We start from the raw sequence: 25,258 nt of genomic DNA on the forward strand, positions 1-25,258 counted from the left end.
CATGGAAACATGAAAAGTCAAGGCATCATGAGTCTTTGCACTAATCCTCTGCACAGCATGCATATAGAGGTGTTCAGTCCGTGTTCAGGCTTTAAACATGGCATCAAAGTGAACTGACTCTATAGAATCTCTGCCATCACTGGCTGAGTCAGGAGCTTTTACATGCAGCTGTGGAGCTACCTTCACTGGAGCACAAATAAAAAACATACACTGATCAGGCATAACATTATGACCACCTTCCTAATATTGTGTAGGTCTTCCTTGTGCCTCCAAAACAGTTGTGACTCATCAGAGAATGGACATGGGCCTTCTGAGGGTGTCCTGTGGTGTCTGGTAACAAAATGTTGTTAGTGGGGGCATTTGGGTCCTATGGGTTGAGGGGAGGGGCCTTAGTGGATCATCACACAGACACTTGATCAGTTTGGGATCTAGTGAATTTGGAGGCTAGGTCAACACCTTGTGCTGTTCTCCATGTTTTTTGTTTGAGTTGTTCCTAAAGGGTTTTTATGTGTGTGTGCCTGTGTCAGGCTGCATCCTGCTGGGGATGGCTGCTGCCATCAAGGAGTGTCATTGCTATGGGGTGGGGGTGCCTGGTCTGGTCTAGGTGGGTGGTACATGTCTAAGTAACATCCACATGAATGAATGGTTCAGACATTTCTCAGTAGAACACTGAATTGTCGCAAGATGGTCAATGTTATTCACTTCTCCTATCGGTGGTTTTAATGTTGTGGCTGATCGGTGTGTATTCCTGAGCGATGGCCAAAAACAAGCTTTGTATGTTCACTTTGGCCTTGACCTTTGACCTTTAACTACCAACCACCATCATTGTCATAACGGTTGTGCCACGTTGAAGAGAATCACTTACATCATGTCTGGGATGTTGCATTTAAGGACAACTCGGAAAACACGCAATCATCTGCTGGCATGAAATTTGTAATGTTACAATTGTGGTAAATAAAGTTGCTTATCCTGAACTGTTGCCGAGTTATTATCTTAATTGAAAAAATAGCTAATGAGTAATTATTATTACCTGATGTATTTATGTATTTCAGTCTGCACACAAAATCATCCTTGGGCGCTGATATAGCTTGTATTATGCTATAGCTATTAGAAGCCAGTTATTATATATGTGTATATATGACAGCAAACATGAACAACACTAACCAGCCTGCACAAGAAGACGCTCCAGCTCGTTGCTACCTCTGCAGAACTAATGGGATTTTCACCGGGGACATGCGACTGTGTGGAGAGTGGGTGAAAAGTAAGTGATGTTCTGCCTACATGTTGTCTCAGTCTGATATTTCAACCTTGAGAATCATCACTGACCTCTATGACAGGACAGGCCACGGTAATCCAACTCCTCGACAGCACTTTTCGAGGGGTGGCCCAGGTCATGTTTGTGAACAACCCTCTCAGCGGGCTCCTCATTGCGGCCGGCCTCCTCCTGCAGAACCCTTGGTGGGCTCTGAATGGTCTGCTCGGGACTTTCATCTCCACCGTGTCTGCAATGCTGCTGGGACAAAACAGGTCAGAGCGGCATCGCCGTGTCCTCGTTTGACTTCACTGTAAGAAAAAAGCCATCAACTGTGCCTCTATCGCTTGCGTTCCCCACGGCTACACTTTCTCAGACTGTGCTATTTTCACAGCTTGTTTCTCATTTAACTGTTTTGCGCTCGCGTCAGCTACATCTGTCACATTCCCTTCAGGGAGGCCATATCAGCGGGATTGTACGGCTACAACGGGACGCTGGTCGGCATGCTGATGGCCATATTCTCCACCAAAGGAAGTTGGTACTGGTGGCTTTTACTGCCAAACGTGTTCATGTCCATGTTGTGGTAAGTGTTCTCTTCCAACAACTCATTTGCAGCACGCAGAGAAAAGACAAAGGCAGAGAGAGTCAGGAGAGGACGTTACTAAATGTTGCGCTATACACCGATCAGGCATAACATTATGACCACCTTCGTAATATTGTGCATGCCTCCAAAACAGTTGCGACTCATCAGAGAATGGACATGGGCCTTCTGAGGGTGCCCTGTGGTGTCTGGCAACAGGATGTTGTTAGTAGGAGGGGAGGGGCCTCCGTGGATCATCCCACAGAAACTTGATCAGTTTGGGATCTAGTGAATTTGGAGGCCAGGTCAACACCTTTTGTTTTTTGAGTTGTTCCTAAACCGTTTTTCTGCGTGTGCCTATGTCCACATGTCTAAGTAACATCCACACGAATGCCAGGTCCAAACAGTTTCCCAGCAGAACATTGAATTGTCACAAGATAGTCAATCTTATTCACTTCTCCTGTCTGTGGTTTTAATGTTGTGGCTGATCGGTGTATAGTAAAGAGGAAGTTCAAAACTATAAAGTTGTGCAGCTAAGTGCCTGGCTCAAAATGATGAGAGATGAAAATGATGATGAAAACATACTGCTTATTACGGACTTAACTATTATTATTTAGAGTGAACGAGTGCGTGGGTTTTCTCCGGGTGCTCCAGCTGCCTCCCAAACTCCAAAGACGTGATTATCAGATTAATTGGTGATTCTAAATTGGCCGTAGGTGTGAGTGTGAACGGTCTTTTGTCTCTTTGTGTTAGCCCTGTGATGGATACCAGATGCACGAATGCGTCTGCTTTCCTTCCTTCTGCTGCTCTCTCCTCCTCTCCTCTTTTCTCCTCTATGCCACTTCCAGACTGAAAGGGAGTTTTTTCCTTCCCATTTCAACCTCAGTATTTGCTCTAGTGGTTTCTGGCTCCGGATCCTTTAAAGCATCTTGAGAGCATTTGGATTGTTATCGACATAAATTTATATGTCTAAGCTTTAATTGCACTGTTGAGATGAAGGGTTTGTTTTTGGCATTCAAATTCCTGGTTTGAAAGTAAACAATTATAATCTCACCCTGTTGGGTTTCCTCCTCCGGCCAGTCAGTAATTCGTTTCCCGCCTCTCTTCTCAGCCCGGTAGTCTCGAGTGCTTTGTCCTCAATTTCCAGCAAATGGGACCTCCCGATATTCACCCTGCCTTTTAATATTTTGGTGTGTTTGCACATCGCAGCCACAGGAGCTACTCATCCGTACTTTCCACAGGTACGGCGCAGCCCTGCTACACACACAAGGATGCTCTTAAAACAAGTGCAAACATCCAAATTAAACTGACTTTTTCCTGCACTTTCAGGTGGATATTAAACCAAACAACCATCTGCCCCCTTCGAACGACACCATTCAAAGCCTCAATATTCCTCAGGTGAATCTGAACGGTCTGCTCTGTCTGTTTTGTGTCATCCTAATTAATTAAATTAATTAAATGTGCTAACTGTTTATGGTGGCTTCCCCTTTTTCGCAGCTCTTCCTGTCCGTGCCAGTCGGCGTTGGCCAGGTGTACGGCTGCGACAGCCCTTGGACAGGAGGTCTCATCCTTCTGGCCCTGCTGCTCTGCTCACCGGCGATCTGCTACCATGCCATGTTGGGCTCTGCTGCTGGCGCGGTTACCGGTAAAAGACCATTTGCAAAGGGATATGCATAACTTTGTGCTGAGGCCACACTGTGAGCTTTGGAATGAACCATGGCATGTTTTCTAGAACTGCTGTAACATATGCATATACTCAAATTTGCCGGTGAATAATACTTGATGTGGTGGTGGTGGTGGTGCAGGACTTGCTCTGGCTGCTCCTCACAGCGATATTTACGCCGGGCTGTGGGGATACAACAGCGCTCTTTCCTGCATTGCCATTGGAGGGGTCTTCTATGTTTTAACATGGCAAACACATCTACTGGCTGTAATATGTGGTAAGACTCATGGACATGGTGTATTTATTGAATAGATCCACAGAAGAATTATTTTTTTAATCAGATATTTCTTTCCAGCGCTTTTCTGTGCATATATGACTTCAGCAGCCTCACATCTGATGTCTGCGGTAAGTTAGAAACTTGCCAGTCAAACTCGATAAGCATCACGTGAACCCCCAGAAGTCTCTCATATCCCATGTCATGCTCTCCTCTCCCATGACATCCCCCTTTCAGCTTGCATTACCGGCCTGCACGTGGCCTTTCTGCCTGTCGACTCTCATCTTCCTCCTCGTTTCCTCCGAGATCCCGGCCATCTGCAGACTGCCCCTGTGTGCGGTCTCCTACCCCGAGGAGAATCGGCGCTGCCAGAGACGGCTGAAGGCCGCGGAGAGAGCTCAGCGCTGTCAGCGGACCTGCAGCCAAGAAGAGGCCCCGCTGAAGGAGAGTGGAGGACCAAATGTCCAGCTGGTGGTGGAGAGGGGCCCCGGTGAAACTGTGTGATTTTACGAGACGCTCAGACGTTTACGTCTACAGGAATGTAACTGTAAAAACATTATGGGGATGTAAAATGTTGGTATTTCCTCTCTTAAATGACTAGATTGGTCATATACAAATGCCTGGAAATGGCCTATTGTTTTCTAAACTGTAGTTTCTCTTGTAGCCAGCAGAGGGCAGCATATGCCAAGGAAAAAATGCAGTACGTATAACCACTGTGTGTGTAAATCTATGAGCAGAGAGGGAGATCTCTTGTGTGCCATATTTTACTAAATGTTTCACTCTGGAAACACATTTTGATGTGTTTATATATATAACAGCTACAAAAGCAAACATTAAGGGGGGAAATAACAGCAAACACATTATTCCCCCCTCGACAGGACCATTTTAGAGGATTTAAATGCAGCAGAGCATCTCATCGGAGCAGACAGTGAGCTGCAGAGGAGATTTCATAAAGTGCTCCCCCAGCAAAAACACCTTCTCCACTGCCAGGCACAATCCATCACTGCCTTCTGCACTCCAATCTGTCCTATTGTTTTCTCTGCTTTATGTCTTCAGCTGTGCCTCTTCCCTAAGTTTAACTAGTTTTTTTTATAAGCCCATTTTTGCTTATCGATTTCTACTTTTCCTTTCCGCCTTCCAGGTTTTGTCTTCAGGCATTATATGTCTTCGTTCGACATCTCTGCAAAAGATGAGATGAGGTGTCAGCTTATGTAACATTCAGTGGCCTGTCTGGGTCGATGTCTGCATTAATGTGTACATGTTTATGTGTTGTTGTTTTTTTTTGATTTGCCATCTGCCTGTCTGTGTATCTGGTGCATCGAGGCACATGGCTTTAGTCTAGCCAGAACGACACATAAGAGCCAGTCACACTCCCAGACATGTGTGGGAGCTGCAGTACATTGGGGGGAGAAGGTGCTAGACGGGAGAAGGGCACAATCTTGCAAATGGGAACGTTTCTCTCTTATTTTTTTTTTTTTTTTTCCCCTGGTTATGAAATATGACTTGTTATGACTGTGTTTTCTGTTAGAGTACAGGGGGAAACTTTCCAAAACATATCCAGTAATATTTTCTATGATCTGCTGCAGGATGGAGCAAAATAGTGGCCTCACTCTGTGGCTTTTTTGTTTTTTTTTGTGGCCTTTCGCACACAGTGGATTCATCCGGTGATCTTTGAAGGACAGGATAAGTGTTGGCGGTGGGATGATGTGAAATGAGGGTGGTGTCACTTCCCCTGTGCAAGCGCAGTGTGCTCTCGGCAGCCTGATTACTGTGCCCTGCAGGCAGCACACGCCGTCCGCCCAAAACATCGCAGGGGAAGGAAGACTAGGGCTGAACCTGTGAAGGATGAAGCCTCCCCACATAGCAGTCACCTTCAGATGCGATGCAATAAGATAAGATAACATAAGATATGATACCAAAAGATACAATTACACATACGATACGATACAATAGGATATCATAAGATAAGACAAGAGACGATACTATAACATATGATAAGATACTATAAGATACCATACTATAAGATACCATACCATAAGATAAGTTACGATAACATAAGATACGATACGATACGATACGATACGATACGATACGATACGATACTAAAAGGTACCATACCATAAGATACGATACAATAACATAAGATACATAACAATACGTAACGATACGATATGTTGCAATAAGATATGATATGATACAATGCGATACGTTAACATATGGTACCATAAGATAAGACAAGATACTATACGATACCATAAGATACGATACGATATGATAACATAACATAAGATATGATAGGATACGTAACAGTAACAATAAGATACGATAACATAAGATACATTACGATAACATAAGATATAATAGGATACGTAACAGTAACCATAAGATACGACACGATACGGCACGATACGATACGATACGATACGATACGATACGATACGATACGATACGATACGATACAATGCGATACGTTAATATATGGTACCATAAGATAAGACAAGATACTATAGGATACGATAAGATACCATAAGATACAATACGATAACATAAGATATGATAGGATACGTAAGAGTAACAATAAGATACGATATGATATGATACCATACCATACCATAAGATACGATACGATACGATACGATACGATACGTAACAGTAACAATAAGATACAATATGATATGACACAATACCATATCATACCATAAGACAAGACAAGACAAGACAAGACAAGGCACGATACGATACGATACGATACGATACGATACGATACGATACAATGCAATAATAAGATACCATAACATAAGATATGACAGGATACATAACGATACGATACGATTTTGCAAAATACAAAAAAAGAATAAGTTAAGACAAGAGAAACTATATAAAAGTAAATAGTGGGCCTTCATTGCAGCTACTACTGAGCATGTGAGAACAGCATCAACATCACAAGAACACTGGGCTGTATGTAAGCTGTCCGCCTTCTCGCCACCCAACAATGAGAGTGTTAAAGCAGCCCAGGCTTTAATTAGCATGATTATCCCTGACTGACAGGAAACTTTGTATGTGTTTCTGTCAGGAAGAGAAACAGAGAGAGAAAGAGAGAGTGAAAGTGTGATACTGTTCCTGTTGGCAGGAAGAATGGCTGCCGACTCTTCTGATTCACGCTCTCCTGCTCAGCCTGTGAGTACTATGCAAGAGGCCGCGATGTGTTTCATGACGCTCCTGGCTCAACATGTTCAAACCAAATATGTCCGCCGTTTCCTGTAAGACGAAAGGAGAATCCCCAGGAAACTCCATCCCGCCATTGGGTGCGTGAAGCATCATGGAGGAGGAAGCACGACCATGTATGTACGCTCCCAGTGACACTGATTTCCATATCCATGGCTGCAGTCGACTGTGTCGTAATCCTGTAGTATGTTCTCCAAATAGAAATCCTGGATCTTCCTCAATGAGAGTAAAAATGGTGTGGAAGTGGGTGTCTTTTATGTAGTGACCATATTTAGTATTAGAATTTTTTTCAGATTTCTTTTGTACCGTTAGAATGTATTTGTTTTTCACGTATCTATTTATTTTACTTCTGCTGTCACTTTAAAGTAGCCAATAATGAAATACATATATATTTCATTTGTATGTGTGTGAGAAAACACACACACTCATTCACTACTCCCTGAATAATAGACAGTAAATAGTTAACACCATAATAAACAGTGATGGCTGCTTAACTCCCAACCCTAACCCCATATATTTATATATATGTATGAAAGGATGATAATCTGAAAAGCATTTGTTGCCCCAGATTTGGATAACAGTGATCAATAAAATCACACTATGAGACATTCTGATGTATTCAGAGGCCAAGTAAGTAGAACCATGATGTCAGATTTTAGAAACAGTAGATGTGGTTCTTTATAGTTTGTTCACATTGAACATTCAGACATTCATTTTCTGTAACTTGTCCTCTTAAGAGTCGTTGGGGGGCTGGAGTCTATCAAAGCTGTCATTGGGCGAGAGGTGGAGTACACCCTGGACAGGTCGGCAGTCTATCGCAGGGCTAACACAGAGGTCAATTTAGAATCACCAATGAACCTAACGAGCACGTCTTTGGACAGTGGGAGGAAGCCGGAGTATTCGGAGGGAACCCATGCAGACACAGGGAGAACGTGCAAACTCCACACAGAAAGGCCCCAGTCGGCCAAAAGATTTAAACCCAGAACCTTCCTGCTGTGAGGCATCAGTGCTAACCACCACACCACTCTGTGTTAGCCCTTCAACAGACTGGCGACCTATCCAGAGTGTATCCCGCCTCTCGCCCAATGACAGCTGGGATCCAACAAACCTTTGAGGAGATATCTAGAATATTCAGTTATTATTTTTAACACGTTCAGTTACATAACAGGACGCTGCCATTTTTTTCCACCGCCGTTTGTTGCTGCACATTAAATGATCCATTTGCATTGACTGTCTGAAGCACTGCACGTAATTGTTAAGCAGAGCTACGGGGGCGGACGCACTTTCATGAACACCTGCACAATCTTTTGTATGCTGGAACCACTCGATGACTACCGCACTGACCTAAAGCCAAACTCAGATACAGAAATAAACCTGGACTCCGATGGGTGAAGTGGACTCATGAAGTGTTTCTGAGTTTATACCAGACAAAGTGGATTATTCATGGATTGGATAACTAAGGACTATTATTAATACCTGCAGATATGACACTGGGTTAATACAGAAAACTGTGGCATATATATTCATAGCTCTCTGTGAAGTGAGGCGCAGATAATTTCTCACAATATTTTTATGTATCGTGAGTATTCATGCATTTTTCGTTCCTGCATGTGGCGAGGTGGCCGAGTGGTTAAGGCGATGGACTGCTAATCCATTGTGCTCTGCACGCATGGGTTCAAATCCCATCCTGGTCGATCTTTAGGTCTTTACTCTTAAACAGTCCTTAAGCAAACACATAAAAACTGTGTGTATTCATGTGAGACATGCCGTAGGCCAGCGTGTATCCCTCTCCAAGATAATTATAAACAGGAAATAGAAGTAGAGTTGCCCTGTGATAGACTGGCGACCTGTTCAGGGTATACCCCGCCTCTTGCCTGTTGACAGCTGGGATAGGTTCCAGCTCCTCCATGACCCTTCACAGGATTGAGTTTATATACCACAAAGAGACTGGAAGAAAGAGTCTGCGTCACGACAGACCAACTCTCTTACCTTAACAACGAGCATCATCTGGAGATCTGCACATACAGCGTATACTGAAGGACATCTGGAGATGGTGGTTATGCCAACTGCAATTAAAACATAAATAGAAAAGAGGCAGATAATGACCTCAACATTTAACTCATCTATTATCTATACACAGCCAGTAGTCAGCAGTCAGTGCTGTGTGTCGTGTCTCTGATATCCATTAAACTTCTCTAACGGTTTTGTCCTCATCCAAACTCAGATTAGAGAATATTCTTTCCTATTAGTGTCGCTTATTTCATCGTCATTCAAGCGATGATTTGAGAACAGTTTTCTTTTTCCCTCCCCTCATTATTAATCTCACATTTATCTTGAATGCTAGAAGGAAAAAATGCCAAAGCTTACATCCTTATAGGTGCCATTTCACTCCAGAAGATTTCATTACTTTCATAGGATCTTTACTTCTAATACAATCTTGTGTCGGTAAATTATCTGAATACTGTTGGTTCCATATATCTGGACTAAAAACACCAGTTTACATGTCCTTATAGAGAGCAGGGCATGATTATTGGGTACTTCAAATAGCTGTTCTTGTACAGTCCTACACACCCACTGAAATCAGGAACATGCAGTCCTCTCCTCCACGGCTTTCATCTTAAGGACGAGTGGGCTCCTGTTCAAATGCACAGAATGAACATAAAGAGTCATCTGAGGACAGAGGCTCCATCGCTGAGTCTAGAGTCTGCCTGAGCAGACAGCAGCTCCTAGTCATCTGAGGACAGGGGCTGCAGTTAAATTCAATCATTGTTCACATGCTTCACTTTATGTAAGTACCTCTATCTCATTAGAAATAAAAAAGCCTGCACTGAAAACGCCACCCAGTCCAAAACAGAATCTCAGCCATAAATTCTGCTTTCATAAAGCATGTACATTTTCATTGCTCGTTGACATCGTCAGAAAATGTCCAATGTGCAATGTACGGTGTTCTTCAGAGTGAGTGGGCTCCTGTTCCAGTGCAGAGAGTGAACACAGACAGTCGTCTGAGGACAGAGGCTGCAGTTATGTTATGGAATCATCCTTTAGTTTATGCAACAATACATTGATGTTATACTCAAAAGTGAAATGGCACCTTTAGGTATTTACACTTTATTAGGACGCTGTAGTGGGTGCTACTGGTGTACTGGACTGCATTATACTGAGATATATTCATGTGTATGTGCATGCACACCGATCAGCCACAACATTAAAACCACTGACAGGAGAAGTGAATAACATCGACCATCCTGTGACAATTCAATGTTCTGCTGGGAAACTTTTGGACCTGGCATTCATTCGTGTTGATGTTACATAGACATGTAGCACCCACCTAGACCAGACCAGACACCCCCACCCCATAGCAATGACACTCCTTGATGGCAGCAGCCATCCCCAGCAGGATGCAGCCTGACACAGGCACACACACAAAAATAGTTTAGGAACAACTAGAAAAACGTGAAAAAACAGCACAAGGTGTTGACCTGGCCTCCAAATTCACTAGATTCCAAACTGATCAAGTATCTGTGGGATGATCCACAGAGGCCCCTCCCTTCAAAGGCCCCCCACTAACAACATATTGTTACCAGACTCCACAGGACACCCTCAGAAGGTCCATGTCCATGTTCTCTGATGAGTCTCAACTGTTTTGGAGGCACAAGGGAGACCTACACAATATTAGGAAGGTGGTCATAATGTTATGCCTGATCGGTGTATATTCAGTACATTTTAAGATGAATTTTCGCTGCTTGATTTTTACGTCTAATGAAATATGTTTACATTCATGTATGAGCATTTTTATTAAATAAAGGATCTGAACGCTGGTTCTGTTTAACTGGACTAAATGAGTGTAAGATGGGTAACAGGGCATTATTATAGGGTACATCTAATAACTGTGGTTAAATAGTCCTACACACACCCACCGAGATTAAGAGTCCTCTCATCCACAGCTTTAATTAAGTGGGCTCCTGTTCAAATGGACAGAATGAACATAAAGTCTTTTGAGGACAGGGGCTCCATCACTGAGCAGCTGACTGTCTGGAGTCTGTCTGAGCAGACAGCAGCTTTTATTTATTTATCTTTTTTTTATATCATCGTACTTTTTCTGCTCTGTCTGTGCAGAGAGAGACACAGAGAGAAAAAAAAACAGGACGTTGTGTACCGCGTCGTGACTGCCTGCTCGGATCTGCCTCCAAGAACTCCGGAAGCAAGCCTCGAGATGGAGAAGGAGGCTGCAACATCCGAGAGATCATCGCCCGAGCGCCAATGGATTCTCGGCGCGCAGGCTGAGGACACCGGCATCCCCTGCCGCGCGTCAGGAAATGGGCGGGCCCGGGGAAAGCTCGGTCACGCTGCGTGGGAGGGTGAGCGGATAGTAAAAGGAGCTGCCGCGGCGGTATTTAACAGAGCAAGCCGAGGGAGAAGCTCAGACAAGGACGAAGAGCGAAGGAGCGATTTCAGCACCAGCGGCACCGGACAGCGACACGTAGCCCTACAACCACTTAACTCTCCACCATGGTTCTCATCTGGACTCAGTTCGGTGTGAAGCACAAAAATGTCAATGTCAAGTGCAAAGTGCGAGTCATGCACAGAGGTGACAGCTCCGGATCATCGTCTTCAGGGGTAAGTACATTTTAAGAAAGTTATTATTAGTTTTTGTTTTAACGTTAAATACATTAGACCGGCTCATTTGGACTTGGTGCATTGCATTATGCAAAAAAATCGGGTTCAGCCAATCGTTGCAGAGAATCTCAGTCAGTTGTTAGGGGGGGATCTTCCCCCTCTTTCTTTCACGTTGTTCTCTGCCTCAGCCTATGAAATGCATGGATCTTTTGTTGCTCAGCAGCACAGAGATAAGGGTGTTTTCCCAGAGAGAGTCTTTGCTTGAGGCTGATTTTCATGCATATTAATAGAGTTAGTATTCTGTGCATCAGCAACTCTAAAAGAAGATTTTACTGCAGTGTTTTTTTTTAGAATAAAACAACTTGTTCCTTTAAAGCATTACATATAATTTGGTTTCATGAATGAACAAATGGTCTAAATGTGCATTTGTGTTTCTACAGGAAAGCGTCAAGTCAGAGCCGGACACGCCCTGCCTGTCCATCAAACCCACAGGCAAGGACTTCTACAAAGTCCTCGGCGTCTCCCCCGAGTCCAACGAAGACGAGATCAAGAAGGCCTACAGGAAGATGGCCCTCAAGTTCCACCCGGACAAGAACAGCGACGCCGACGCCGAGGAGAAGTTCAAGGAGATCGCGGAGGCCTACGAGATCTTGACCGACCCCAAAAAGAGGGTCATATACGACCAGTTTGGAGAAGAAGGTGAGAAGCTGTGATTTCGTCTGAATAGCTAAAATAGCAACTGCCATCTGACTAAACACTGCAGCGTAGGTGGGTTCATTAGCCATTCGTGTCATCATCAAGGCTTGGATAATGATGACTAAAACTCCCTTGTTAAATCAGCTCAGCATGTGCAGCATGACAGCTGTGAGGCTGATAAATTATTCAGGGAGAAATGCCAGACTTTAAAGGAAATGGTTGATTAACTTTAGTAAAGCTTTTAGAAGGAGGGGCAGAAGATTCATGAAGTTCCTCAGTGATTTAACTCCTCTCTTTCTGTTTTCTGTCTCTTTCTTAGGCCTTAAAAATGGGATGTCCCTGGTGAACCCGGCCAACATTTTCCGCAACAACTTCCACAGCGACCCCCACAACACCTTCTCTTCCTCATTCCACGGTTCCGACCACTTCGACATCTACTTCGGCAGCGACGGCGACGGCGAAGAAGACCTCTTCAACCCCTTCAGGAAGTTCAGCTTCAGTCACGTGGGCGGCCACGAGGGCAGCGGCCTGCGGAGAGGCCAGCGGCGGCTGCAGGGCGACGCCGTGGTGCACGACCTGCTGGTGACCCTGGACGAGGTGATGCACGGCTGCACGAAGCACGTGAAGATCACCCGCAGCCGCCTCAACCCGGACGGCCGCAGCGTGCGGTCCGAGGAGAAGGTGCTGAACGTGGTGGTGAAGAAGGGCTGGAAAGCGGGGACAAAGATCACCTTCCCCAGGGAGGGAGACGAGACGCCCAACAACACCCCTGCAGACATCACCTTCATCCTCAGGGACAAGGAGCATCCTCTGTACAGGAGAGAGAGCTCCAACCTCGTCTACACGGCCAAGATCACCCTTAAAGAGGTGAGTTTCATTAACAGTGTGACTGGTCTAGATACAACCACTTCCAGCTACTCAGAGAAAACCATCAACCATCTTATTTCCTTCACATAACAGAAAAGAAATTAAGCAGAATACACAGTAAATGCAGGGAGGGCTTTGATTGTAGTGAGAAGACAGAACACGGTGTTCTGAGTCTTACAGCTTACAATGGGCTGACAGACCCCCACAAACAGAGCAGCAGCAGCAGCAGCAGCAGCCTGCCAACGCCTCCGTTACCTCACCAGCCCCTGCAGAGCGAGAGAGAGCGGGAGCTAAATTTAGCCTCGGCACCGACTGCCCCCACGAATCGCACCTCACTCTCTTCCCCGCTCCCTCTCAGCTCCTAGCTGCTAGGCTCGCTGCAGACTTTACAGACAGCTTCTCTGGCTCGCTCCATCCCTGGCTCTCACTTCCACCTGCCCACACACAGATTAGCAGTCACACAGGCTGACATTTCAAAAGAGCTCCTCCATCTTCCTGTGACTCCGTTCAGTCACTGAAACACTTTCACTCCCACGCGGAGGCAGTAAATAGAGCAGCGATCATAACATCTGTAACGCCGGGTTTGTTGCGTAACACGGAAAGTCTTTATGCTCGCAGAAACATAGACTCTATATTTATCTGTTGTGTAACTTGACACATTTAAAGCAATTTTTATTCCAGCCATTATGAGGCCACTTATGAAACAGGCCTGCAGGACTAACCTTTCCCTCCTATTTTTTGTCTTCCAGGCTCTTTGTGGCTTCACAGTTAACGTCCCAACACTTGACAACCGGATGATGCCTCTACCGTGCAGCGATGTCATCAAACCCGGCGCTGTCCGGCGGCTGAGGGGCGAAGGTCTGCCCATGCCCAAGAGCCCGAGCCAGCGCGGCGACTTGGTGGTGGAGTTCCAGGTGCTCTTCCCCGACAGGATCCCACCACAGTCCCGGGAGATCATCAAGCACAGCCTGGCCCAGTGCTAGCCTGCTTCATGTGTGTGTGTGTGTGTACGCTCTTAGACATTCACAAACACAGCCTTGTCCAAGGTGCTAATATCACAACCACTCACAACCTCTCTGGGTGTTTGGGTGATAGCAAGCAACGCTGAAGTGAGTTGTAGTCCAGACAGGACTGGAGAGAGATTTTCCGCGTGCGCTCGGCATTACGATGCCGCATGAGGAGTGAGTTCAGAACTGATGAATGGGGTCTTTGGTATCTGAGGGCATCCATTGACTCAACAGCCTTTCTCTTGAGTGAAAAGCTTATCTGTACTGTTATACTTGCAAACCTACGTGGCAGGATATCAGTGTGCTATTCGAGTCTGTATAGACTTCCTTAAACCTGAACGGAAACACGTGAAGAGAAGAAAACAAAAAAATACACATTACTATAGTTATATGGTGTTCATATGACTGATCTTTTTGCATTGATTTATTACAATAGCGAAATGTACTTGTGTACAACGATCTACTTTGTGTGCAAAATGCAAAACAACATTGTCTCTAAGAGAGATTCATCTGTCAAATGTTCTATTGAATTATTTGAAATGTTTGTATTTATTCTGCAATGGTGTATTATTACTATTATTATTACCTGATATATTTGAAAGCATGAAAAAATAAAGAAAAAATAATAATAACTCTTCCATTGTTCTTTGTGATTAATATGTATAAGTGCATTGCCAAAAAAATCCTCAATGCACTATGAGGCATTGATGTGAATGAGCATGGAGTTCATCACTGCAGTGCTCAGGATGCATGGGAGACCTGCTGCCACCTTGCGGCTACATGTTGCTATGACAGCATTAATCAGGCCTCTAACAATAAGACACACCTGTTGGTCTGTAATTTATAGCCTATGGCTGCAGACTGATCCTTCCACCCTCGCTCCAACTCATGTCGAGCCTTTGTTTCGATTGATAACACTGACAGTATTCCTCTGCAGTGATGGAGGCAGGAGTGATGAGAGGAGACCATTTGGAGACCGCACGCACGTTTGCAAGAAGCAGGATGACCCCATGTGGGAAAAATACTTTCAAACCCAAAGTGATCCACATTGATTGAGACGCCAAACCACCTGTGCGCAGAGAGGCACCGGTGAAATCTCCACTGAGATCAGCTATTCTCTAAAAGCAACCCGTTATGTGCTCAGGGATGAAATGTCGCAAATAGGTCAGAGCGCAGCCTCAAATCTGACTGAAGGTTACCCCGTGACAAATCTGACTTTACTCGTCCTCCTGCTCATTCCCTGCGTGGTCGTTCTGCTCCTGCTGAACTGCTTCTTCCTGGGTTACAAGCTACTGATCCTGTCAAAGAGGACCGGCAGACGGAAGCTGGAGGACGCGGAGGAGATGCTTCTGCGGTCCACCCTGCAGAGAGTGTCCGACGTGGCCTTCCCTCCGCTGCAGCAGGACGGGAGGAGAGCGTTTATGTCTCTGTCGGATCCCGTCCTTCCGCAGCCCGTCACCTCTTCCAGGGCTTCGTCCAGGGAGAGGGCCGGGGATGGGCACAGGATCCGACTCCTGAGGCCAGACGGGGCCACCGGATCGGGGTCCCTGAGGGCGCCCAGCTCCATACGGGCCGCGTCCTCTGCGGGTGGTTTCAGCCCCAGGTTCAACCTGCCATCCGACTCACGGACCTACACCAACACTAAGGCGAGATGGTGTAAAAGTGCACCAGTTTTACCGCAGTCCAGTGACTCAGAGGCTGAAATCAGAATAAACCTTGTCCCACCAAACTCTCCTATGGTGAGTGATCAGTAACTGAGTGTTGAAGGAGGGCATCATTGTTAAAGATCTGTGCAAAACTCTGAATGTGCTGAGAAGACTTGATGTCAGTACAGCCAGGGCTCAACTGGCTTTATAAGACCCCAGTAGCTCTTCTTTCTGAGTTTAAAACACTAAAAATATAAGTTTTAAAAAGTCTAAGCTAAATGCTAGCTGATATTTGCTCAACTGTTGTATGTTGACACAGACAATTTTGGATATTTGGGGGCCCCTCGAGGTCAGGGTCTTCAGGGCAGCGTCTTTTTGCTTTTGGCTTAATGCTGTGAAATGCAAAACGTTCCTGTCCTTCATGAATTTCTTCTAACTTTTTATATTTCACTTTTCCATATACTATTTTGATTTGTTTGTTGGGCATCGATGCAGAGTGATGAGTGTTATTCTTTGAATTGTTAGAAACCAAGTGAACTTTTTGTCAGTCTTGTCTCTGTCCACTAGACGGCGCTGTTGAGTGTTATTTTCTGGTGAGGTCAGTAAAGGTTACAGCTTTTATGAGTGCTGGTTGGTGAGACAGTTGTCCCCTTGATTAATGCATAGGAAAAGTGAAGAATCAACTCAGTTCTATTCTTAACCCAAAGTGTGATGCCTGTATTCATCTGTTCCCTCATTCACAGCAGGAGACAGAGCACGTGGGTCACGTTCGCCGGAGCAGCACCTACGAGATGCTGACAGATGTGAACCCAGCTGCTGCAGTGCACGCGTTTGACAAAGTGGACATGGAGTGCGAGTACACCAGCCCACCTTCAGAGACGTCCTGCCTGAACACGTCCGCAGTGGGGCCTGGACTGGACAGCGACTTCGGAGCCAGTGCAGGTACTTCAGCCTCCTTCAGGTTAACCGTAATCAGTATAAAATACATTAATGATTAATCTCGTGCCGGGAGAAGGGCTTTAACTTTGAGTGAAAGGGTTGCAGCTTCTCAAATGTGATATATTTGTAGTTTTAGACTGCTGGTGAGAAAAAAAAAGTAGATTTGAGCATCTCGTCTTTGTCAGAAAAGTTGTGATGGACATTTTTTTCTTTTGTTTTTGACATTTGCCAGTAAAGATCTATTGTTTGAAAGTCTGAAGCCTGGAAATAAAACGTGTATTATATATTTAACACCTTTATTTAAAAGTGTTTTGTTCCTGTGCTCACCTTTTGACTTTAATACAACTTTCAACACAACTTAATGTGAATATTTACCTTGTTAAATGTGATCCCTTCCAGGCGTCTCCCTGCGGATTCTGTCTGCAGACAGCGACGGCCTCTCCAACGGCGTGCTGGCCTCGCCCCTGGAGTGGGATTACTATGACCCCTGCTACGTCAAACAGAATAATGTACCCAAACATAAACACCACAGACCTGCAGTGCACACCAAACAGTACTGGGTGTAATTAGTACTTTTAACGTATTCATTTTTTTAATATTTATTTATTTAGTTTGTCTCACTAATAATCACTATGCTTTTACACAAATCCTCAGTTTTCTGATGTTGTAGGCTGCACTGTTAACACTCTGCCACTTAACTTGTTCAAACTGTTTAATAATTCTTCTTGCACTTTAACTTCAGTTACCGTGAAAATGTTCACCGTGCACACTTTGTTAATTCTAGTCACTACCTCATAACTACAGGGGCTGTTCAGCTCGAATTTCACACATTCACACGATTAATTTCACTGTTTGAGATGTTTTGATTCACTCTGACCAATAAAGAAAATTTTGAATTTAATTAAGGTGTCCAAATGATTAAATCCATGGTTAGTCTTTCCAGTTAAATGCATTGCATCAGTAGAGAACTACGACAATTATAGCGTTTTCTGTCAGTTACTAGTTCTGACCAGCAGGGGGCATTGTAGTGTGGCTGATTTTATTTTATTTATTTTCCAGTTGTAACTCCCAGATGAGATGCAAGTAGATCACTGATCCTTTATGAAATGCTGAAAGACAACCTGTATTATATTTGACAAGTGACACTTATGCAATTTGTCATAAACATAATCCAATGACAAAGCCATTCATCTCCATGCTTGATTTACAGGCAAAAATAGTCTTCATTAAAGTACTTGGTGAGTCACACAAATCCACTTTCCCCCTTGACATTGAAGCAGCATCTTTGATTCCTGCACATCTCCACCCTCAAAGAGAGAAACCAAGGAAACTTCAGCTCAAGCAACCTCTAAAAATATCAGGCCAAAGACACTTTTTATTATAGAGGATCGGAAGATTTGAATAAACTCTTTAACTTTTCGGCATTTCTCTCTAAAATAAGCGTTTTTTTGAGTGGGATCTGGTTTCCATGCAGCCATTAAGACATCTCATTATCGTTTTTGGAAGGATAAGAGTAATAAAAACTCAATTATGAATTTCCAGCACTAACAAAGTGCCATTTGAAACTAGCTTTTAAAGGACCCAAGGGGAAAGGACAATTTAACAGCATCGGTGCATCATCTGCAATAGTCCCTTGTGTGCTAAACAACAGTACTGCACATACAAAGAGGCAAAGACAATCAGTTGGAATATTTTATTCTCTGTTGAGGGATATCTGTACATTAAAGATCAAGTGCCACTTGAAGTTGATAGAAAGTATAACCGACGCTGCACTATGCAAACATGACAACAAGACGACCAAAAAGCATCACTTTACTCAAAGCTGGAGAGGAAATTCAACACAACCTGCTTGAGCTTAGCATCAGATGCCTCAGAGATTTTGCCATCAGCCCTGCAACCAAGAACAGATTGGTTATAATACATTTCCATACATTAAAAATGTTTTTTAAAATTAAAAGATTTATTTTTTTTTACATACCTAATAGCTGCCAGCAGGTCTTGGTGCTGGCTCAGGATGTGCTGCAGGAACGCCTTCTCGAACCTGGTGATCTTGCTGGGCTCCATTTTGTCCAAGTGTCCCCTCACACCTGCATAGATGACTGTGACCTGTTCTTCAATGGCCATGGGAGCTGGAAGATGAAAGTAGGCCGGCACAGGAGGTGAGACAAGATCGTATACATTATGCTGAAAGTGCTGAAACAATAAAAAAAAAAAAAAGCAGCTACTCACAGTACTGTCCCTGCTTCAGCAGCTCAGTGAGACGAACGCCACGGTTCAGCAGCTGCTGAGTGGCAGCATCCAAATCAGAACCAAACTGAGCGAAGGCAGCCACCTCACGGTACTGGGCCAGCTCCAGCTTCATGGTACCAGCCACCTGGTGGATGGTGGACAGACAGGAATTATTAGTAAGCTGTAGTGGAAGATTTGTTTTAGCATGATAACAGCCGGGAGATTACAAGGAAGGCTGACCTGCTTCATGGCCCTGGTCTGGGCAGCAGATCCGACACGTGACACAGACAGACCGACGTTGATGGCTGGGCGAATACCTTTGTAGAAAAGCTCAGTCTCCAAGAAGATCTGTGTGAGGAAACACCATTTAATAACTGGCTCTAGACTTTAATAAGGATGATGCAACGAGAAGTCAGAGGCTCACCTGTCCGTCAGTGATGGAGATGACGTTAGTTGGAATGTAGGCCGACACATCACCAGCCTGTGTCTCGATAACGGGGAGGGCCGTGAGGGAGCCACCGCCGAAGTTGTCGTTCATCTTGGCAGCTCTCTCCAGCAGACGGGAATGCAAGTAGAAGACGTCTCCTGGGTAAGCCTCGCGACCTGGGGGACGACGGAGCAGCAGGGACATCTGACGATAGGCGACAGCCTGCAGAAAGGGAACAAGCAAAGGTGTTAGATTAGAACCTGTATATAGAGCTGGACAAACCTCTGGGGACGCCCAAAGGTTTCTTGAACAGTGGTTTGTGAAACTCAGTGTTGTGGCTCCCACCTATGTCCCTCAAAGGCTCCACACTCCTAAGTATGCATAACTTACTATTTAAATACTTGGGTTACCTCTGAACTAAACCGTTTTAAAGCAACTTAGTTTCCCTGTGTTTAAAAACAAAACATCAAAATAAATGAAACTCGCCTGCTTGGACAGATCGTCGTAGATGATCAGGGCGTGCTTGCCGTTGTCTCTGAAGTACTCTCCCATGGAGCAGCCAGAGTAGGGAGCCAGGTACTGCAGTGGAGCAGCATCAGAAGCGGTAGCAGAAACCACGATGGTGTACTTCATGGCATCGGCATCAGTCAGCCTCTTAACCAGCTGAGCCACTGTGGACCTCTTCTGGCCGATAGCGACGTAGATGCAGTACAGCTTCTTCTTCTCGTCGGTTCCTTCGTTGAAGCGTTTCTGGTTGATGATTGTGTCGATGGCAATGGCGGTTTTTCTGCAATACAAATTTAAAGACTCAGCACTGCAAATATATTCCTACTTCCCTTTACCTCTTCTTTTGTTTGTCACCATCTGCATAGATTTATACATTTCTAAATCCCTTTTTGCTACAAATAATCTTTAGCTTTTATGATTTATAGATATATTTGTCCCACTTATCTTTAGCATTGGAACATTCGCTTCAGTAACAGCACTTCAAAGGCCCTGGAAAGGGCATCAGACGCTGCCATGTGCCAAACTATTCTCTTTGAGCAGAGTCCTCTTACCCAGTCTGCCTGTCTCCAATGATGAGCTCACGCTGTCCACGGCCGATGGGGACCAAACTGTCCACAGCTTTGATGCCAGTCTGCATGGGCTCCCTCACAGAGATACGAGGGATGATACCAGGGGCCTTCAGACCCACACGCCTGCGGATCTTGGAGCCAAGGGGGCCCTGTGAAAAAACATTAGATAAAAAGAGATCATGAGTGCCATGAACTAATCGTATTGGGCGACCAATAGAACTGAAATGATTAAATGAGTAATAATTGTTTAATTCCATTAAATATTTGCTGCATTTCTTCGTTTTATGTGATTGTAAACCGAGTTTGGTTCAATAAAGAAACTCCTTTGAAGAAATCAATTTGAGTTGCAGAGTCTGCCGAGAATCTGACAAGTTATTAAGTAAAAAACTGTCAAATGCACTCCTTTATACCTATAATACAATACTCTTTGGGGGAGATATAAGAGTATGAGGAACAATGAGAGACAAACTAGGTACCTTTCCATCAATGGCATTTCCCAGGGCATCAACGACACGTCCCAGGAGCTCTTCACCAACAGGCACGTCCACAATAGCGCCTGTTCTTTTGACGATGTCGCCCTCCTTGATCAGCTTGTCATTACCGAACACCACAACACCAACGTTGTCGGGCTCCAAATTCAGAGACATACCCTAAAATAAGGGAACAAACAACGGTTAATACAGCCGTGAATACAGGAGAAAGGTGCCAGCTGCTCTTATCACGGAAATTATTTCTGTCATATCCCTATCTTTACCTAAATGTTCCTGTCTGTTTCTCAACTGGTGCATTCAAATAAAATACCCAAACAATAACCCAACTGTCAGCACACAAACTAAACCTACGCAAGTTAATATGTTGTACTAATAATCCAAGATGTGCTCATTTTGAGAAATGATTTCTATATTGCAACTAGTAACTTATATTGGTGGCTATAGATGTAGTCTATCCATTCAGTAAAAAGTGATTTCTATCCTCCTCACCTTCAGACCGGAAGAGAACTCCACCATCTCCTCAGCCTGCACGTTCCTGAGACCGTACACCCTGGCAATACCGTCACCAATGGACAGCACGCGACCGGTCTCCTCCAAATCAGCGCTGGTATCAGCTCCCATGATCTTCTCCTCCAGAATGGAAGAGACCTCGGCAGTGCCTAAAATGTGAGAAAAGTGTTTATTAAACAAGGACCACCATGTAAACTCCGCGACATTTGAAACCTTGCCGGGTGAAAATGTTTTCAAAGGTAAGTTTCCTGAAACACTGACCTGTTTTCTGCAGCCATGGACGGCTGGTGTGGAGATTCTTAGCTCCTACACATGCTGCTGCAACATTCTTGGAAACCTATACCACAATGACAAATAATGCAGAAATCAGTTTAATACTCTGTGCACAAGGGTTCATGGAGTATTGCAAAACCGTTTTTTACAGCTGGTACCTGCAAAACTCAATTATTTTATCGTCTACTGACACAGCTTATAAAATAAGTGTTGTAATTAAGTGTTGTAAGGTGTGTAAGTATTGTAATAAAAAGTAGGAGAAGATTAAGATGATATTATTTTTTTAATTTAGGGTGACTTTATTTTTGATTTATATTGGATTTGCATCATAAAAGGTGAGTTTCCTAAAACTACCCGTGTACTTTTCTTATCAGCTAGATGAAAAAATATTTTACTTTTGCACAATATTAATAAGGAAGAATTAAATAAAAATAAAAAAACTTCAAGTTGCTGCAATGTTTTCTTTCTAAGACAAAAATTGAAGCCAGAAATTAGATTTAAATGTATTGTTAATATTTACATATCAAGTCATTAATAGATTACTTGTGTTCTCTGCAACACCTCCACAACAGATATAAGTTTACAGTCTATATTTTATTTTATTTTATTTTCTCAGTTATACATTTATACTTATATCGTTTACCTTGCGTGCTATGTGTAATTATTACTGTTTTTACTGTATTTTACTACTGGCTGCAGGTACAAAAATACATTTAACTGTGCATCTTATCTTAAATGTTAAATTCCTGTTTATTTGTCACATGAACTTAGCTCCATAAAGATAAATGTTAAGCTAGTACTGATTCAAACATCTGGAGAGTATGCATGACCCATTTCCACTGACAATAATATTGTAAATTAGCAGCCATAAAGTCAAATTTAAGAAGGATTTAAAGGGCCCCAGGTCAGTCTATCTGCAGAGTCATATGACAGCCTTGACCTATATTAAATCTAATGTATAACATGGATCCAGAAGAGTGTAATATTCTGTTTAATTTCAATAAAATAAACTACTACGCTAGCCTGTGGGAGCATTTGCAGTTGAAGCTAGCAAGAACCTGACCTTCAGTACCAAATTACACCAGTCATTGCTGCACATTAGCTTAGCCCATCCTCTGACAATTAGCCAACTGTGCAACACACACGTCGCATATTAAATTAATATTTTACCAATAATTTATTATGATATTCCGAAAGCGTTTACAAACGTTATCTGAATTAGCAACGTGAAGGGCCCGGTGTCCTCCGGAGCAAAGACGTGCGCGCGCACAACTGCGCAACGTTTTTGAATAAATTCCGCTTTTTTTTCCGACTAACGTTCACAAAAAACAGCGCACAAAGAAATTAGAGTTGCTTACAAAGCCTGCCCTTCTTGGGAGGGTGCGGGCGAGAGCCGCTGCGACGCGAACTGACAGCATGTTGGTGTCCTGTTGGGTCTGTCCTGCTCCCGGAGCCGAGAGAGAAGGATGGCGGACACGGCGGTGATTAGTAGAAAGGTCACGGTGACCCGGAAGTACTTCAAAATAAAAGTGCCTAAAAAAAATAAAAAAAATAAAAGTAAATGTCACTCCTGTCAGTGTGTCGTTTTTTGCAGATATTTGAGTCGTTTCTAACACAATTAGTAACTGAAAATAAAATCCAATCTATCATGCTCCTTATTGTTGTTTGTGCTTTGTGGAGATACATTATGAGAAATGGCTTTTATGCAAGAGTCATAATCGCACTGGATAAGATAGATAGATAGATAGATAGATAGATAGATAGATAGATAGATAGCAGTAACATACACTGAACATACAATACAAATACTATATAAAAAATAGAAAGTAACTAGAAATAAAAATGTTTTATACAACTATAAACTATGTTAAAAATATAAAGATAGAAGTGTTTTTTTTACAAATATGAGAACTACAAATGGGGAGGACTGTGTGCAGTTAAATTAGGCTGTAAACAGATGAATGAAATGAATAAATGAATGAAAGTCACAGTCACCACTTGTAGCAGAGGTAGACAGACATGGCAATGACAGAGTATCCAGTAAGTAAAGGAATAAGTAAAGTAAAGAAGTAAAGTAACTCAGCAGTAAAGAAATAATAATGTCAATACATCTGTGTGCAATAATTTCTTATGTGCAAACGTGTAATAACTTCATGCGTGCAAACACGTGCAATGATTTCTCACAACAATGTGCACCACAAAGAAAGTGCAATAGTTTCATGTGACGTGCAATAACAGTTGACTTATTATTTTGTGTGAATGGGATTGTTATGTCATGTTAGTATATGTCTGTTTGTTGTGAAAATTGCTCAGAGTTTCTATCAGGCAATGGATAACAGCAAAATTGCCAGAGGATTGTCACATTACCCCTGACATGCTTCTCACCAACATGATCTGTATCTCTCAGCTAAAGACGCTTGAGGTTTTGTATTTGTAATGATAAACAGTGTTCAGGTTCCAGTGTTTTAGTATCAGCGGTCTGAAGGACGACTACAGAGGAACAAAGATGCTCTCAGAAGGATGAGTCAGACTTCATCTAGCTAATTGTGACTGGATCTTAAAGAGGTGGCTGTTTGAGTCCTCTGGTAGACCTACACAACTCTAAATGGGGACTCTCTGCTTTCAGATATACGTCTGCACTGTTTGTTCTGCTGCTGTTAAGTGGCACAAATAAGTCTGGCAGCGAACTGATCTGTTTCCACAGAACATTTTGTCTTGAAAGTGACTCACGTCTTTCACACAGAGAACAGCGTGTTCCCCCCACCACCTCAGTGCCACAGTGACATCTGGTGGTTCCCAAAACTCATTTTAGCTCTTCAAGATTGAAGCACCGCAAGAGCTCACAGCAGTGAGTGAAACCCTCTTGAGCATCATCCTCAAAAAGAGAAAAAATGTCTCATAAATGCTCATCTTTGAGAGGTCACCTGAGATACAGATTCTGTATCTAAATCATTAGACTTGTGCTGATACAGTGTGGAATAGCATGACCTTCTGCTGATTGTCTGAGTTGTTTTAATATAAATAAATCTATTTATAACAGCTTCAAAAGAACCGCTCAAATGAAATGCTGCTTGCACACTATTAAACTAAACTATAAATTAGTAACAAGGCCTGGAGTTAGTATACAGTGTTGGATTAGCGTATCCACCACTAGTTCACCCTACATCCTTACTTTTTGTTAGTGCAATGGTTGCAACAGTCTTAATATGCTCCATTACAAGCAATTAAGTAAGACTTCACAAATACTGGCATAAGAAACGTTTCGGTTGCAGCAGTTTTAATAACAGTAAACACAGCAGACGCTCATCAGTAATGACACTTGGCACTGGCAGTGAAGCAATGTGCCCCGGCTTTTAGGTTTATCAGAGCACACAGTATGTGCCCCGTTGCCTTTAATTAACTGAACGGAAAACTTTTCACACAGCTGGAGACAACAGGTGCTTTAAGGATCACTTGTACTTTGAATAAAGCAGGATATTTTAGACA

General features: G+C 43.5%; 4 protein-coding genes across 4 annotated transcripts; 3 read left to right on the forward strand and 1 right to left on the reverse strand.

The window, feature by feature from the left end:
• Positions 1-1,157: 1,157 nt before the first annotated feature.
• LOC311507896 (urea transporter 1-like) lies at positions 1,158-4,273 on the forward strand (the record flags this gene model as incomplete). The annotated part of the gene is made up of 8 exons (XM_084572440.1): positions 1,158-1,552; positions 1,629-1,633; positions 1,683-1,835; positions 2,917-3,139; positions 3,330-3,477; positions 3,638-3,772; positions 3,851-3,900; positions 4,007-4,273. The coding sequence occupies exons 1-8, from the start codon at positions 1,331-1,333 to the stop codon at positions 4,271-4,273; spliced, it is 1,203 nt and encodes a 400-aa protein (XP_084428566.1). The 5' UTR covers positions 1,158-1,330.
• Positions 4,274-11,503: 7,230 nt separating this feature from the next.
• Positions 11,504-14,711, forward strand: LOC311507369 (dnaJ homolog subfamily B member 5; the record flags this gene model as incomplete). Its single annotated transcript, XM_084571682.1, has 4 exons — positions 11,504-11,611; positions 12,052-12,310; positions 12,627-13,174; positions 13,924-14,711. The coding sequence occupies 4 exons, from the start codon at positions 11,504-11,506 to the stop codon at positions 14,155-14,157; spliced, it is 1,149 nt and encodes a 382-aa protein (XP_084427808.1). The 3' UTR covers positions 14,158-14,711.
• Positions 14,712-15,095: 384 nt separating this feature from the next.
• On the forward strand, positions 15,096-17,638 carry hwa (huluwa). Its single transcript, XM_084571702.1, has 3 exons — positions 15,096-15,920; positions 16,571-16,769; positions 17,166-17,638. The coding sequence occupies exons 1-3, from the start codon at positions 15,333-15,335 to the stop codon at positions 17,330-17,332; spliced, it is 954 nt and encodes a 317-aa protein (XP_084427828.1). The 5' UTR covers positions 15,096-15,332; the 3' UTR covers positions 17,333-17,638.
• An 807-nt stretch (positions 17,639-18,445) lies between these two features.
• Positions 18,446-23,255, reverse strand: atp5fa1 (ATP synthase F1 subunit alpha). The gene is made up of 11 exons (XM_084572514.1): positions 23,131-23,255; positions 21,761-21,836; positions 21,479-21,648; positions 20,975-21,148; positions 20,481-20,647; positions 19,909-20,209; positions 19,420-19,644; positions 19,236-19,343; positions 18,996-19,140; positions 18,745-18,895; positions 18,446-18,657 (listed from the first exon to the last, which is right to left on the reverse strand). The coding sequence occupies exons 1-11, from the start codon at positions 23,188-23,190 to the stop codon at positions 18,579-18,581; spliced, it is 1,656 nt and encodes a 551-aa protein (XP_084428640.1). The 5' UTR covers positions 23,191-23,255; the 3' UTR covers positions 18,446-18,578.
• Positions 23,256-25,258: the final 2,003 nt, after the last annotated feature.

The sequence above is a fragment of the Chelon labrosus genome (genome assembly GCF_963514085.1).
Source record: "Chelon labrosus genome assembly, chromosome: 22".
Classification (NCBI taxonomy): domain Eukaryota; kingdom Metazoa; phylum Chordata; class Actinopteri; order Mugiliformes; family Mugilidae; genus Chelon; species Chelon labrosus.